Source organism: Neolamprologus multifasciatus, chromosome 22, assembly GCF_963576455.1.
Source record: "Neolamprologus multifasciatus chromosome 22, fNeoMul1.2, whole genome shotgun sequence".
Lineage (NCBI taxonomy): Eukaryota > Metazoa > Chordata > Actinopteri > Cichliformes > Cichlidae > Neolamprologus > Neolamprologus multifasciatus.
This window is the reverse complement of record NC_140459.1, coordinates 10,056,407-10,073,336: the sequence shown is the minus strand read 5'-3', so window position 1 is coordinate 10,073,336 and position 16,930 is coordinate 10,056,407. Positions and strand designations below refer to the sequence as shown.

The 16,930-nt window shown below is 43.4% G+C and overlaps 1 protein-coding gene across 1 annotated transcript in view; it reads right to left on the bottom strand.

Moving 5' to 3' along the window:
• The window catches only part of nedd9 (neural precursor cell expressed, developmentally down-regulated 9), a 35,813-nt gene that overhangs the window by 14,553 nt on the left and 4,330 nt on the right, over nt 1-16,930 (bottom strand). Inside the window, exon 2 of the mRNA XM_085148349.1 lies at nt 6,140-6,547. Within this exon, the coding sequence (XP_085004475.1) occupies nt 6,140-6,547 (408 nt within the window). The remainder of the gene's footprint in view (nt 1-6,139; nt 6,548-16,930) is intronic.

Below are 16,930 nucleotides of genomic sequence, written 5' to 3'. Positions count from 1 at the left end.
ATCTCTGTGTGGCAACACTTCCCCGGATATCATCCTTTCACACCCTTTCATTGGTTACTTGCACACACACTCTGCCACCCCCATCTGCACCCACACTAATGGGCTGCTGACACATCAACATCAACAACCCAAATGAGGCTTTTCACCACAGCGCGGCGTATAAAACGATGGTGACAATGACACCGCTGGTAATGTAGCAACAGCTTTATTGAATTTCCTCCACCCGTCTCCTCATTCACACCTCCTCATCTCCGCTCAGCTCCTATCTGCAGCTCTGTCAGCACGGTGCCGCTAGCTTACTTTTAAATAAAGGTCACCTGAGGGCACAGGAAGCATGCACGCTATCAGTCATATGTTAGGTAAGAGCGTGATTTTGTGTATGACTGCATGTGTTTTGGCTCCTGCTGATTCACAGCACAGAGATGTGTTTTGCAACTTGGTAAAGTTCCCCTCTGCCACTCAGAGCTGCACCAGCCCATTAAAGCGCCAAACTAATTAATGCAAGTAATTAAGCCTCGAATCCCGAGAGGCCGCCGTCCGTCTCCGAAGCACGTCCGAGCGACTAAACCCAAACAGACAGCGGGCTTAATGAGGAGCGTGAAAAGAGAATGGGCTGATTCTCAGTTCTAATAGGGATCATCGTTCATTCTCTGTGATCAAAGCGGCACTTAATCCTGTGGCATGAATATCCGAGAAGACGAAAGATGACTCCGACACTTCGTGTTTACTTTCTAAGAAAAATATACCGGGACAAAATCCTCTGAATTCTGGGGAAAAGCAGGATAATGTGGAGTGAGGAAGCTTTTAAGCTCTTGGATTATCCAAGAGACATTTTGGGCAAGGGCCCACACACAGCTGGGGCCCCACCCCCCCAAAAAATGACCAGAATTTTATCCTCAAACTTTAGTTTTTGAAACCATACATTATGAAAAAACATAACAGTCCCTTAGCTCTTATTTCACCTGCCCCTTCCTCCCCTACACAGCTGAGGCTAAGGCTTCCAAAATGAATGAAAATAGTGGAAACATTTGTTTTTGATCAATTCGCAATAAAAATCTAAACAAAACACGGCAGTTAATTTTTAAAGTTGTTGAGACAACAAATGGTTAGCTGTAGCAGCACCTCACAGTCACAGTGGATTTATGACATGAAACTTTGGTTGGATGTAAATGAAGAAGGCAGGTGGTGCTCACCAGCGGAAAGCTTTTTATACCTCACAGGTGAAGTAGTGAGTAGCCAGGATATGGCATACTTTTCACCTGCATAACTTTATTTATTGACAAGGAAAAAATGTGTTTGCTCCTTTTTTACAAGTTATGCGGCCCAAATGTTTGCTTATTGTTGTACTTTAACACTCTTCTTCTGTTGCACTTCTTCACAGTCCCACTCCGGAAACGAAGATCTAACAGGATCTAATGAGGATATAACAGGTGTGTTTTTGGGTGTGTGTGAGGACACTTATGTCAGTGTATTATCCTCATTTAAAAGGTTTACTTGAAACTGTGCATCTATTTAAAACTCTTCTGTGTACTACTGAACCCTGGACTATATGAGTGTTTGTTGGTTCAAAAGCACTTGAAATGTAGAATAAATTATTTTATGGTTAAAAGTGCTTTGACTGTTCAGTTAGAGTAGAAAAGTGCCGTACAAGTATGAGGGTTCATCATCGAGGGGAGGCGAATGTCTGCAGTAGATCTAATGCCAATCATCCCGTGGTCGGAGAGATATTTCTGTCCAGCAGCGGAGTGACAGACCCACACTGTAAACCAAAGAGCTGCTAGTATGGCTGAAAATGCCAAAATGAAACCGGCGTTGGCTTCTTAAATGTAAATACCTCCTGGTTTTGTTTGCCTTCTGTGATGTGAAACTGAATCTGTTTTGGTTTTTTGGATTGTTGGCCGGCTTAAAAAAAGAAAAAAAAGAAGATAAAATATGTAAGCTCTGGTTTTTATAAATGCTTTCAAGAAAGCATTTCCTGTCTTCTCTTGGCCTTCCTCTGCAACTTTATCACACTGTCTGCTTCAAACTTTTCCAGAGGAGAAAGTCCTGTCAGTGCGTTCACCTCAGAGCAGATTACTTTTGGTGCGACTGATTTATGGTCGTGCCCTCTCGCCGGCCAGCGATTTATCACTAATGTGACAATGGCGAGCATTTGAAGGAGCTGGCCTCCTCCAGGAAGAAATAACTCACTTATCTGCTGCTGAGACTGCCGTGCGCGTGATTACGCAGAGAAAATATGGCCGAGGCAAACAAACAAGACATTCTTAACCTGGTTACTTCAAAAAGCACAGCTTTATCAAGGTACACGAGCACACCCTCGCAGTCTACAAAGCGCTATCGGGGCACTTCCTTGAGTTGTGTGTTGAGTTCATTAAACCCTTTGTTGTGCTCTTTACGGCACCAATGAACAGATTGCATCTACGGCTACGACGTGGTGAGAGGAGGAAATGCCTATACAAGGAGCAGACTTCATGAAGGCAGGAAGGGAGGAATGAAAAGGCCGCCTGAAAGGAGCAGATAAGGGCAGATATTTGAACTCTGAACCCAGCCCATCACTGGGCGCCGTGACCTCAGCGCCTGAGTCACAACAGTGACCGGGGCGAAAACAGACACACCTTTCAGAGATGGTGAAGAAGGAGGAGGAGGAGGAGGAAATCAAGGCTGAGATGAAACACGGGCCTCTGGGAGCCACATGATAAAAGGCTGCTCCTGGCTTCCATGTGAGGAGGCTCTTTGTGTGGCCGAGAGCTCCATGGCGTCCGTCCCACACGGACCCAGCTTTAAGGCTATGTGAGAGGACGGGAGGGGGAGGTGGGGCGGCTGTAGCTCACCCTCCCAGGAGGGTCACCCAAGGACAAGGCCGCAGCACCAAACCGAAGAGCCAGAGTGGCAGCGAGCGCCAAACCTCAGTGTGCCTTATATACCGGAGCCCCACGCCACATGAAAGGGAAAACAGCCAGTCGCCAATCTGGATTTGCACTGCAGGCCTGGCACGCAACACCCCCCGCCTCCGCCCCCCACTCCGAGGACACATTCATGACATACGGGGGCCTCTCTCCACAGGAGGGGATGACGGCTTCGGAGTAATACGAGAGGGGATTATCAGTCTAGGAAGCCGGCATCAGTCTCAAAAACCATTTGGGAAACCAAACGCATGTTTGCGCGTGAAGACATGAAAACGGCCGCCGTTAAAACGACACGAGGCCGTAAGTCAGCGAGCCCGGCCTGTCATCAACACTGACGAGCTGTAGTAAACAAGCCTGCCTTTGCTTCTTTCAAGAGCAAAGGCCAGAGCCGGGGTTTCACATCAGCAACAAATATTTCCATAAATACTCTGACGCAGGGCGCACACCGTTCGACCGATCGGGATTTAATTTGTGCGCAACACCGTGGAGCTCAGAGCAAACAATCAGAGGCTCTTCTTTTTAAAACAGCGTTTACCATAATTTCATAATTAGACGCCTTTAAAAGTGTGCTGTGATGAAAGTAAACGTCTCCGCTCTACCAAAAACACACGGTGGCTCCAAACCTGAGGCCTGTATGTATATCCAGGATGGCTTAACATAACTATAGGTTTCTATCACAGCCTTCACTTTAATTTAGCTTTGAGAGATGATGTTTTTCTGTCACTTGGGACGTAATAAATGGCTCCAAACACTGAGCCTGAGCTATTTTTCACTGTCAGAATTAAAGCAAATTTAAAACACAAACCACACACGAATTTTGGCTTCAAAACAGAAAATAAAATTCAGCTAAACAATAGAGTAGCTTCTTAATTACTGCTAAGAAAAGGGATGAAATGGAGTATTTGAAAGAGCTGAACGCTATTTTTATATGACTGTAAAGGGAGCATCGCTTTAATTGGTCAGTAACTGGTTGAAATTAAAAATTTTATAGTGAAAACAACCACCGAGGCAAACTGTTCTGTTTAGTTAGCCATAAACCTGAAAATGAACCAACTTGTAGGTTTTTTTGTGTGATTATTTCTATAAATGTTTTATGCAGGGTTAAATTAATCTGATTGAATCGGGAGAGCTTCAGGTCTACTCAAGCTTTGGAGGTGCTCCTCCTTAAATCTTGGAAAGCTAATTGGTGAGCATGAACCAACAATATCTCTCCTTTCTCTCAGTGTTTCACTAGAGATAACCAGATCCAACAGAACAGTCTGTGGCGACTGAAGGCGATGGTGCTTCTGTCCAAGATTCAGACAGCACTGGAAAACAGCGGAGCCTCGTCATGACGCACCGACACACACACAACCGAAATCTTTCTACTCAATAGACGGGAACAACCGCCGAAAATTGCAGCACTTTGATAACCGCAGATTGGAGGACCAGTCGAACGTCCAAGACTTAATATAATCTCTCCAATAACACGATTACGGCACAGAAATACACTCTCATTAGGAGCGCATTTCATTTTCCATGTTATCTCAAAGCCTTTTTAATACCGCTCCTCGGCTAAGCCTTGCAGCCTGTTACGGAAAAAGAGAGGTGTTGCTTGACAGGTCTGCTACTGCTGTGTGTGTGTGTGTGTGTGTGTGTGTGTGTGTGTGTGTGTGTGTGTGTGTGTGTGTGTGTGTGTCTGATTGACAGGTCTCTCCCCACAGCCCCCTGGCTCCTACTGACTTTATCACAGCAACTCCTGTGCAGTGAATCACAGTAAGTCCTCTAAGCCCCTGGCGCCTGCTGCCTGTTTATCCACTAAAATGAACACCTTAGCTCATTTCTATGATGGCTGGGGCTGATTTGTTTTAAAGGAAATAGCCCTCGGGATATCAAAAGCTCATTCAGCATGTAATTACCATCCACCTCCTGAAGGGAAGACTTGGTCTGAGATGCTCGTACTAGTTAAACGCTTGAATAACCAGGGAAATTTCCTCCCCTCGTATTTTAGCGCACACCTGCCAGTGACTTCCATGTGTAATGAGGTAATGACATGCTAACTGCTCACCCTTGTTTAATGCATTTAAATCAAGTGTACGAGGCGTCTGCTGGTGTAAAACAAGAGCAAGTAAAGAAGGCTTCAACTGGCTCAGCAGTATCGGTAACTGGAGACACCGAACACAAGAGAAGACTTATTACCTCATAGTTAGGAAAGTGTTTGGTGCAGAAATTAAAATGACGATGAAATAATAATAATTAAATTATAATTATGCGTATAAATACTGATAAACTGATAACTAGGTGACTTAAAACTATTAAATGCTTTTTTCAGCAGGCAAATTAAGATATATACTTTAAATGATATACGATCTAGGCCATAAAACGATAAATACATGTATAAGCTGTTTGGAGAATTGTGTATATATAGCTATACTGCAAATGACCAAGTCCAGTGTGTTTGCCAGTGACCATGTTTAAAGCATTTAAATGCAGCTGTGCTCCACCAAAATCCAAAAAACAGCTCTGTACTGTTTGCTTTTCCACAATTTCTCTCCATACTCGCAGCCTTTCTGCGGGTTAGACTGGCTCTGCTGAACACAGTGTGCCAATACAGGAATAAAGCCAAATGGGAGCCGTGCACAAAAACACTACCCTGCTCTGTGGTGAGCGCCAGGCCCGGCACACCCTGCACACATTTCGCATGGCAGAGCTGCGATCTCCTCTTTGGCCTTTCTGCTTTCCGTGCGCGCGCTGATGAGAGCCGAGCCTGACGGACCTGACGCGCAAATGCCATTTCCCATCACATCTCATTCCCACACCCGCCACAGCTGATGTTACGTTAGAAATCCAATGTGATCCCAAATATCCAGAGTTTGGGGAACAGACCAGACTCCATTTTCTGTTACTCTAAACCTTCTCCATTTTGTTATTTCCTCTTCTTCGGACGCTCTGATAAATATTAATGTGCGACCCTTTGCTACAGATGAAAGCGTGTAAAAGTGCATTTAAATGCAAAACATTGTGCGCGCATTAGGAAAAAAGGTACGACTCAGTAATAACAGTTTTTCTCTCCAATCATCTTACCAGGTGGTTTCACTGATGAGCCCCTCACCTTTGCTTTAAAGGAGGACTAATCAGTGAAATCAGATGGCCACTATTGATTGCTGTGCTCCATAGTGATGTATCTTTCTTGGGCTGAGTCGATAAAGGAAACCCAAACTAGCTGACAGATTGACTGATGAGCTCTGTCTCACCTTGCTTGGTGTGTTATCAGTTGCTAGAGTGCTCCTCGGTGGGACCTGGTAGACGTCCTGTCCCGGTGGGACCTGGTAGATGCTCTGCTGACTCTGCTGCTGTGGGCTCTGGAGGGACGGGGGCACCTGGTAGAGGCCCTGAGACCCCGAGTTAGCCTTCTGCTGATAGCTCTGAGATGGAGAAGGGGCGGCGGCGGCGCCCGACGACTGAGCCTCGAACATGGGTCCGATCAGCAGCTTCAAGCGGTTCCCGGGGGCGATGCCCTGGCGGCCGTGCAGGGAGCAGAGCCACCAGCCCTCCAGGCCGCCCGTGTTCTGCTCAATGACGGTCAGGATGTCCCCTTTCCGGAAGGCCAGCTCCTCCGGGGACTCCGGCACGTTGTCGTACAACGCTTTGGCCATCAGGTTCTGCGGGAGCAAAGGTCAGACTGTGTTTAGATACGTGTCAGCTTAATTATAACACAACAAGCACGTGGTTGCAACAGCTGTTAGCTCCTGCTGCGTGCTGTTTGTCAGGTTTGAGTGGAAAAACAACAGTGGCGGTTTTGCAGGCGGGTTATCTGCAGGACACAATGCTAAACCAAAGAAAAAAAAACATTCACCTACACACACATAAACCCACACGTTCATATAGAGGTTTTGTGGATTTTATTAATAAAAAGCGCCAGAAGAAGCTGAATTAACAAGCTGCAGCAACAATCATGAGAACAGTATCAATCCCTTCTTATCTGAAGCATCAAAACTAACCTAATACTACACATGACTGCCGTCTGCCACGCCAGGTTTTAAATACTCCAGTGAATGACATGCTGGTGAACTCGCTGCGCTGCCATTGGTCCGTAGCTCCACACCAGATGTCTTTCAAACCAAATCTGAACTTGATGGGATTTTCTCAGCTCAGCTCGTGCTTCAGGGCACAGCTATCTAAAGGTCTACGGAGGGTTGAGGGATAATGACTCAAAACAGCAGATTTTGGAGATAGGAAAAGCCCCGGAGCGTGCCGCTGTGTCTGAGAGGGGCATTTAAGACTAATTGCCTCAGTCTTTCTTCCTTTAGCCTTTATTCAACCACGGAAGGAGTTAACTGAGCATGAATACTCCTTTTCAACTGCCTGATGCCCACAACATTAAATCCTGGGAACCGGGCGCAACAGCGATCAATGCAAAGTCCATGAATACAATTAGTGGATAAGCGGCTTGCTCAAGTGTGCCTTTAACATCTAATAAAGTGGGAAAGGAGAGAGGTTATTATCTGGTTTTTGCTTTTGTTTTTAGCTTTTCAGAAATTGAACAACGATCACATTAGATTAGAGAATCTAGGATGTCAAGATCACAAACTCTTGTGCTCTTGACATCCTGGGCTGCATGATGGTGCAGTGAGGTTAGCACTATCGCTTCATAGGTTGATCGTGTTGGAGTCAAATCTCCTGGTTGAACTTCCTGTGAGGAGCTTGCATGGTCCCAAGGTACTTTAGCTTTCTTCAAAAGTCCAAAGATATACATGTTAGCCTACATGGGGATTCTAATGTGGATGTAGTTAAGTATGTAAGGCAGATAAAGTACAAAGACTAAAGCCCTACAGAAATGAATGGGTAAATTTAGCTTATGCACCACGTTTGAATGGTCAAAAAGATTAAAGGAGTACTTCATAAATGCCAATCCAACCTCCATTTTAAGCTTAAAGACTGTAGCAGTGCCTCTGTTTCCTACAATATATCTCCCACCAATGAAAAGTACAAAAACTCAACAACTAGGGACAAACAAAGCCAGTCCACAACTTTCTATAATAATTCAAAATCATCAGTTCATGAACAAAAACCTTCACCAGTCAGATGAGCCTTATAACACAGTAAGAAGAAGCAACACGCCTCCTATTTGTTCAGTTATGACTCTTCTTAAGCGATAAAATGAAAAAAATATGTAATGAATAACCAACAGAGGCACAGTAGCGATAAAGTAGCTCTGACTGCCTCCGAGTCAGCACCAGCAATAATCTTTCTGAGCTGGATTACATTTACATGAGATGAAACGAGCTGATTGGAGGATAAAAATGATATTTTTATTTGGATTACATGCCCATTTAGATTAAAAACTGACTTCAAGCAGCCAAACAGAGCTCCACACAGGACAGCCACTCAGTTTTTGTTTATCTCTCCACTCCACCTTTTTTCTGATCCGTTCTTTCTCCATCTCACCTTTCATCGGTTCACTGTGGGAATAAGGAAGCCTACTTTGTGGCAGTTTCTACTTTGGGGCTTTCTTGAACCTTCTTCGGCCTTCCTCTTTCCTATCAGCCCGATTCAAGCAGTTCCCATGTGAAACTCGCTGTTAGTAACATCGTTATCTCTCTCGCTCTCTGTGGGGCGGGCCTCCCTGGCTATTGTCTCAGTGTGCTGTCGGAGCCATTAGCCAGCAACACCCAGAGCACAGTTACACCCTCATTATCACCCACTGCCACCTAACTAGCTGCGAAGAGCTTGAGCATGAGCCCTAGAGGTCAATGCCATCCAATGGGAGCAAACCTGGATGTCCAAGAGTTGTCCAGGAGGAAACAAAAATGCTGATAACTGCTCCCGCTCCAATTAAAGTCTGAATATATGAGGAAATACAGCCGTCCAGATCAGCACAGATTTTGAACTGAAGCTTTTGATTACCGTTAGATTGTTTAAACCTCTAAGTGTTTGCTTTTTTTCATTGATTCACAAGGAAAACACACTATACCAGCATGCCACTTAAAAATAATGCTTATTTATCACCCACTCCACCCTTCTTTTTGTGTAAAAAAAGAAAGGAAAACTATCTAGCTTCATTCCTCCTCCTTTTAAGCCGACCCTTTTGTGATTGGCTACCCCTAACAAACACAAAGTAAGAACAACAGGTGGGTGGGGCTTCTGTAAGCACAAACAGAGCAGTCAGAAACGAATCGCTTGCACGTGCAACGACCTCTTTATTTAAAACGAATGGCGACTGTTGTTTTTATGGACATTTGCTGTAACAGTGAATGAGTGTTTCCTCCACTGCCTTTGGCCTCTAAAACAGCCACACACACACACAAAAAAAGAGTAAACAAGTGTCCCATAAGGACGACCTTTGGACACAAAGACAAGTCGACAGCACAATAGAGTGCTGAATATTTACAGTTTTATTACTACTGAAAGTCCAGAGTCCATAAAGTTAAGGTTTAAAATAGGATTATACAGGTTGCTCAAACACACTGATTTGAGTTTATCATGTTATTGTTGAGAGCTGTGAATATCTGATAAGCCGCCTCTGGAATCGTGATCTTTCCTTGTCCTTTGCAGATCTGTTTACATGTTGCATGCCTAATATTCAAGACCAGAGTAAAATAAAAAAGTGACCCCAGCAGGAAAACTAATCTGTGTCGTTTGTGGCTACTGTGGGTGTCACCTGCTCTATCAGCAATAGAGGGCTGTGGCTACCGTCTAATGAAAGATCTGATTGACATGAATACAGCCATACTGTGGTTAGTTTTTGTTTTTCTTTAAATTAGGTCACAGTGTAGGTGATTTGGAAGCCATAGCAGACAAACTACACGGTTTTATTTAACTTAGAGCTTAAATAAGTCGTCTTCTTTCAGCTTAAGGCCAAAGCTGTAGGTATTTGCATGAGGCCAGTTCTGCTGCTGTGGTTGACTGCTTTGTGTTTGATGCTCAGAGGAGAAATTAAATCACCCGACAGACAGAATTGCACGCATCGTGCTCCTTTGTCTCTGCTAATTAGTGATCACTGTGACCAGCTGCCGAAATGAAAGCACCCGTTTTGCAGACCGCATGCGCGCACGATCACAAACTGAGCCGTGCCTTCACGTGAAATAGGTACTGAAAACCACCAGTATGAGCACACCCAGCAATTTCAGTCTGCAGAGATGCAAGTCGGTCGAGGAAAATCTGCAACAGGAACTGTCACCCTGCATCTGTCGTCTAAACCACACTCAGCTGCCTTTTGTAGTTCGTACATATGCTTTAATAAGGCTTCGGTGCAGATTTTATACTAATCTTAGGACATAAATGAACCCTAACGGGAAATCTTTAGCGGATCAAAAACATATTTCACCACAAGTCTCTATGACTTTAATTTCATGATGCAAGCAGTAACCATCAGAGCTAAAAAACAAACCCAACAAAGAAGTGTGGTTGACTGCAGTTCCACTAGTGGCCACTTGAGCCTGGCTCCAAAGGTCAGTCCCACAGACTCTGTTATTAAAAGACAGTCCAACTTTACAGCAGAAATAAAAACGTTTACAGCCTGATGCAAGAAACTGTTTTGGTCTCTGTGGCTGATTCGCTTCTCTGTAATAGCTGTACAGCAATATCCAAGCCCAAGCCCTGCTCTGCTATTGAAAAGTCATTTTAGTTTGCCATTATGTGGTTGCCTGGCAACATGATGGTATCATCATATATGAAACATATCCTAATATTCATGTTTTGTAGATACAAATTAAATGTTACTGTCGTGAAATTAAAATAACATTATAGGTGCATAAACGCTACAAACTGGTCATTTTAGCCTACTGGTAAGAGGTCGCTAGGCAAGATGATGACACATACCTGTGTGGCATCTTTGACTGTTCACCTGCTTTTGTGTATTATCGTTTGGTTTTACTGCCATCAAAGCTTAAAGTAATACAAACTTAGGGGTGTGGCTCTCTTGGATGACAGGTGGTTACAGTGTTTCTAAGGACTGCTTCTCATGTAAGTAACGTTGTGTTTTCTTAAAAACAAAGAAACTCATGACTGAAACAGCCACAAATACCAAATTGGAGGCTTCACAATATATTTCATACACCAAGGGGTGATAGTGTCTATGGTACTCCAGCCTTTTACCAAAAATGATGTTCACCCGTCACAGGTGTTAGTGAAGTTTAAAACATATTGATTTTTCCCCTTCTATTGCTGTTCTTTCCAGTTATGCAAACGTTCATGAGGAAGTAAAGGTGATATTAACAAAACAAAGAGGGGTAATAGTAGAAGCTACCACATTCACAGTACCACTGCCAGCTCCCAGAGGCTGCACAGGATCACTAATAGACTGATTGCAAACATTTGCACTTTAATAACTAGTGATCAGTGGAAGCTGTGAGTAAACTTCTGCATCTGGATTCTGTGGAAGTCTGACATGACTGTGATACTGTAGAAAAAAGCATGAACACTTATACATTATATATAAATAAATAAATAAATATATAAATATATGTATCATCATTCGTTGTGGTGAGCCTGGTACCACAGAGATCCTAACAGGAAGCAGCCTGATTGACACATTTTCACACCCTCCTCTTCACACACACACTGCAGTTTACTTCGCATTAGAGTGCCGCAGCTTGTCTGTAAAGATTCATGCAATATAAATCAATGAACAGTTAAAGAACATCTGAGTTGAAAAACAGTGAGCCACAGCAGATTTCAAGCATGGTATTTGGGATGTGAAGGGTCATGCGAGACACCAAACATGACCTTTAATCACACTAAACAAACAGCTTGTCGGCTGTAAGGACTGCCAGCTACACGCAGGCCCTTTTTGAAGTGATGCAGAAGGGGAAGAGTCGTGTTTTTGTCTTCACCCAGAGCAGGTGAACCCGGCTATTAAACCGGGCGTCATAAACAGCACTTAGCCGCAGCACGGAGACTCCATCGCTTGCCACTGATCCTCCTGTAAACACGTGTGTTTGCCATGTGTCAGAGAGGGGTGCTTCTGCTGCATCCACACACACATGTGTATGAGCTTCCAGGAAGTTATCACTCAGCGAGGCGGAAAGCGCTCAGCTGCTTCCTATTGCAAGTACCACATTTCTGCTCATGACCTCGAATCGTCTTAAAGCAGTGACTTAGATGTATCACTATTGTATCTATTTGTTTATGTAATGTATCTATGTTTGCGTAGTTTCAGACCTTTTAATTGGCATACAGCTTCAGGTGAGTCATCGAAACCTTGTTCAGGTACAGTCTATACTGATGACACTGAGAGCGGACCTAATGTGATGACCTCAACATTCCACATGTTTGTTTTTTGTTTACTGTCTTTTAAAACATGTGGCACTAAAACAGCTCTCCTTCCCATCTGGTATGTTTTTATTAGTCTGTCCTGGTTTGTCCAGTCTGTCTGAATCCCCTCTGACTCAAACCTCAACATCACCAAGGCTTTTCTTTCCCCTCTTCCCATCAGTGTCTTGCCTGAACACAAGCAGTTTAAAACGTCATCCCATCTGCGAGCCTGTTCTGACCTTTCCCAAAATTTATATTAAAAAAAAACCTTACGTAACTTCACCACTTGCTGAAAAGGGCCCCACCTTTGCTTTCAGTAAGAGCTCTCTGGGTGGTTTTGGCTCTGCCTCTCCGGGGTACACATCAGTCTAATAATAATGAAGGTGGCTTTGGCTAAACAAGCTCACAAATACTTGAATTCTCTTACTGCCACAGCCACACCACATAGAAGAAACCCGTGTCCCCACAGCAATGAGAGCGCCTCGGCTTTCAAAGCGACGAGGACGTTTTCAGCCCAAACAAACAACCTGCTCCAAAAAAAGTGGTACGCTCTGACTGTGAGAACACTGGTGCCACAATTAGGGCCGTACCACTGTAACACGTGTCCCGGGGTGGTTCGTACACGCTCATTTGGCCTCATTTCGCATGGTTAAATATAGAAAATAATTATAGTAATGACGGTAATGAGGACCTGATGACTTTTACAAGCCGTTCCTCAGAGCGCGGCCTGCTGCGGGTGAGAGCCAGTTCAAATAAATGGGCCGTGTGTTGGGTTCTGGGTAGGAAGGGCTCATGGGAAGTGGTTCAGAGCTCAGAGTACATGGTAATTTCTTCATTTGGACAGTTTTCAGGAAGGTTGACCCTCTGATTACAGCCTTCTTACAAGCCCTGCCAGTAGCCGTGTATTAACATAATTACACAGCAGGCTCGGTGAAATCTCACCTCGGCTATTTCTGAGAAAATCCTGTCGAAAAAGGCCCGTGTCATTTAAAGCCAGCACACAGGGGAACGTGACCCAGCACATTCCCTGCAGCTTCACAATGATTGATATCTTATGCAAGCAAGTGTAAATCAATACACGGTTACGACACAGTTACAGTGCAACTGGGCGCTGTAGCTGCATGTAATCAATCGATAGCTTATTTTAGTTTCGTGGTTAGAACAAACTGTTTCAGGGGGGCTTTGTGACTGATTGTAAACATTCATTTTTCTTGTGTAAAGACTTTAATTCTGCCAGAAGATGTGGAAAGAAGGGTAAATTCAACCTGCCAAGCGCTGAATAAAAAGGACTATTGTATCCACAGTGTAAATATGACACCCCCACCACCAACACCTTCATTTATGATTCACGAGCTGCGAGGAAATCTCCACACCCTAAAACAGAAACAGCAACAGCGTGGCAGCTGCAGCTTTGATGGGATGTGATGTGCCATGTTGCTGTCCGACCACGCCGCAAGCTCCAACAAACCTCAGATCCTCAAAAAATATCTCAGTTGAACTGTCTAGTCAGAGAATGATGAAAAGTGTGTCACAATCATGGCCTTCCCCTGGAAAATGTCAGTTTCACTCTTATTTAGGAGATGACGATCAAACTGCACTTCATAATCAACAGAAAAGCTTTTATATTTTCACTGCATTCAGCTACTTTCGCCTCTCTGGATGCATTTGCTAAGAATTGTGCTGGATATAAATCATTCAAGTGCTTCTGAACTGTGGAAAAGTAATAATCTTAGGATCTTGAAAAGAAAGAAGATAACTGGACGCCTTCCTGTCTGTGTTCTTAAGTTAAGGTGAAGAGTCCCAGATATGTAAATCCTAGTGGGGGTAAACTTAAAGAAGTCCAGATACTTGTTTTTGTTTTTTCAAAACTCTTAAGACTGCCATGACCTGGATTACTGAGATGCTTCCCAGACACATTGGAAAAGTACGATTTACAAGTTTGCCCAAAGCCTTTTGCAAAGCTAGTTTGATCCTTTAAGTTAAAATCATCTTTCATTTCTTTCTACTATACTAGACACACTAGACACATATTAATGGACGACTGCTTCTTGTACAAATATCTCTGAAAACTGTCCAAATGTCACAAAAACTGATAACCACATGAAGCTAAAGAGCTAAATAAAGCTGGTAGAGAACCAGTACACTTAGGAGTTGTCGATTTTGGGTTTCACTTCACCAGGTTTACAGAAATTTGACTCATCATTATATTATATTATTAGTTACTGTTATTAGTTGTTATTTGCTGCCCAAAGCAGATAAAAAGGTCACTGAATGCAGGTTTGGGGTTTGAGGGGGTGTGGCTTTCACCCAGCTTCTGCTTCTTATGTTAAGGTTATTAAAACAGTAATGCTCTGATACATTGTTGTAGTCTCTTCATTCCTGCGGCAGTACGTCTGCCACACTGTTTACTTTGAGTGCACTCACAGTAATTTATAGCGGTAAAAACTGTGATGAAATACAACGTGGGCAGGACTCAACTGCAACACTCAACCACTTTACGTGAGGTCACAGGAAATGATCTGATTTGTGTAACGTCTTGGGTAAAATGACTGTTATCCCGCGGCTCCTCCTTATTCTGTCCATTCATCTCAGTAGTCTTTTTGTTGGTTTGTTTTTTACTGTCACGCAAACTATAAGGTAACCTGACGTCTCCTGCGTTTCTGACCCACTCCTTAGCCTGCAGCGCTTCCTGGCTCCTGCACAACCCAGATAGATCCAGGCTACCACCGAGCTTGTGCTATCTTGTCACATCTTGGACTCCCTCGCTGTGGTCCTGGAGCCTAACCTATAATTAGGCCTGAAACTGGAGATATTCTCTCAAAAGTGTAACGGCTTGTGCAACTTTCGCATTCTGCCAGGACAGTCCAGGGCTATGAGAGGAAACTGATCCGTGAATCTGGCTCAGCGCCTGAGCAAAGCGGTGAATAACTGCGAGCTTGACACCAACTTTTGACCTGAAAATATAATTTACTGCACCTAAACGGGTCGAGGAGCACTGGCAACACCAATGTACAACAGTCCTGTGAATACGAATGGTATTCACGGGGCCTCTGGCCAACAGACGCTCAGTTTTGGCAAAGGAGACTTGTGGATTACTTCCAAGCTTGGTGCTGATGCCAAGCGAGGGTACATGAGTGCATCATAGTAACCCCCAGAGACAAGAGCACTAATCCCTCCAGGGGGCATTAGCCGACATGTGAAATATGTTTCGGGGTATCTCTGCAGGGCCACATTGATTGGTTTTACATATAGGAATAGTCAATGAGATGGAGATTCACTCCAATGTCCCTTCGATTTCACGCCACACAAAGATCTCACAGCCCAAACAACAGAGGCTGCCATCTTTCCCCTTTGAAACATGGAGGGCATCAGAGATAAAAGGAGAAAGATTCCCCCTTTTAACACTTTACTGCATTTGATTAAGTGCTTTTTAAACTAAGGGATACTCTCATTATGATTAGATGATAGTGTATATATATATATATATATATATATATATATATATATATATATATATATATATATATATATATATATATATATATATTATATTTGAATGGATAATTTGGTGTATGAAATGTCAAATAGATTCAATAACCAACAGCTATGGGTTGTTTTGGCCAACAAATGGAAAAAAAAATCCAAAAAGGCAATATCAGGAAAATTTTCATTAATACATATCAACTTTCCTGACTGATAAAAAGAAGTTTAATGACATATGAATATGTCAAGTTATCTTGCTTATCGATCGTAAACTTCAGATTGTTTTCCCAAAATGAGCCGTCTTTTCATTTTATACCAACTTTCATAGATAAATCTTGTGTAGAAAAACATTCAGATTCTCTTTTCTTTGATTCTGTTTTTCTTCGTCCGCGTCCACGTCTCTGTGGACGTTGCACAAGGGAAAGCATTGAAAATGATGAAAAAAAGTATTTTAAAAAGTGGGTGTGTGGAAATGAATGAGTAACTGTTTAAAAGGATGAAGGAAATGGTTTAAGAGGACTTACTAGGTTGATTTCAACAACATGATTCATGAATAAAAAAATAATAATGATCTTAGACTCCACCATGGGGTAGCCCCTTAGTTCACCCACTGTCTAGAACAGACATTGGGTGAACTAAGTTATAACTAAGTTCTGATTGGCTGCCCCTTGAGTGGGGCTTCTGCACTCACAAACAGTAAAATTTACCTTAGATGGCTGTACTGGACATATCATCCTCCATCATACAGAGCGGGGGGAAAAAACAGCGAATAAAAGCCTCAAATGGGTTGTTTAGAGCAGCGGTCTCCAACCTTTTTTGCGCCATGGACCGGTTTATGCCCGACAATATTGTCATGGACCGGCCTTTAAGGTGTCGCGGATAAATACAACAAAATAAAACTAGTACCGGTACTGAAAAAAAGAAGATTTATTCATAACACACGTGAAAAGACCAAGGAAAACCGAGTAAACGATAAAAACGATAACAAAATAACGCTGAAAACTGATAAAAACCCTGAAAACTATACATTTCACACCTGAGCCTCAACTCTCGCGGCCCGGTACCAAACGACTCACGGACCGGTACCGGTCCGAGGCCCGGGGGTTGGGGACCGCTGGTTTAGAGTACTCTGAATTCATGTAATTTATATACACTTTGACCTCTTTATTTAAAACCTTTAGCAATGTTTAGTATTCTTTTTTTTACCTGTATACAGCAGCTTCTTATAACTGCTTTTCCCCCAAACGACTGTCTACACACTGCTCAGCTTCGTCACATGACAAAGAAGACTAATGCAATCTCACATG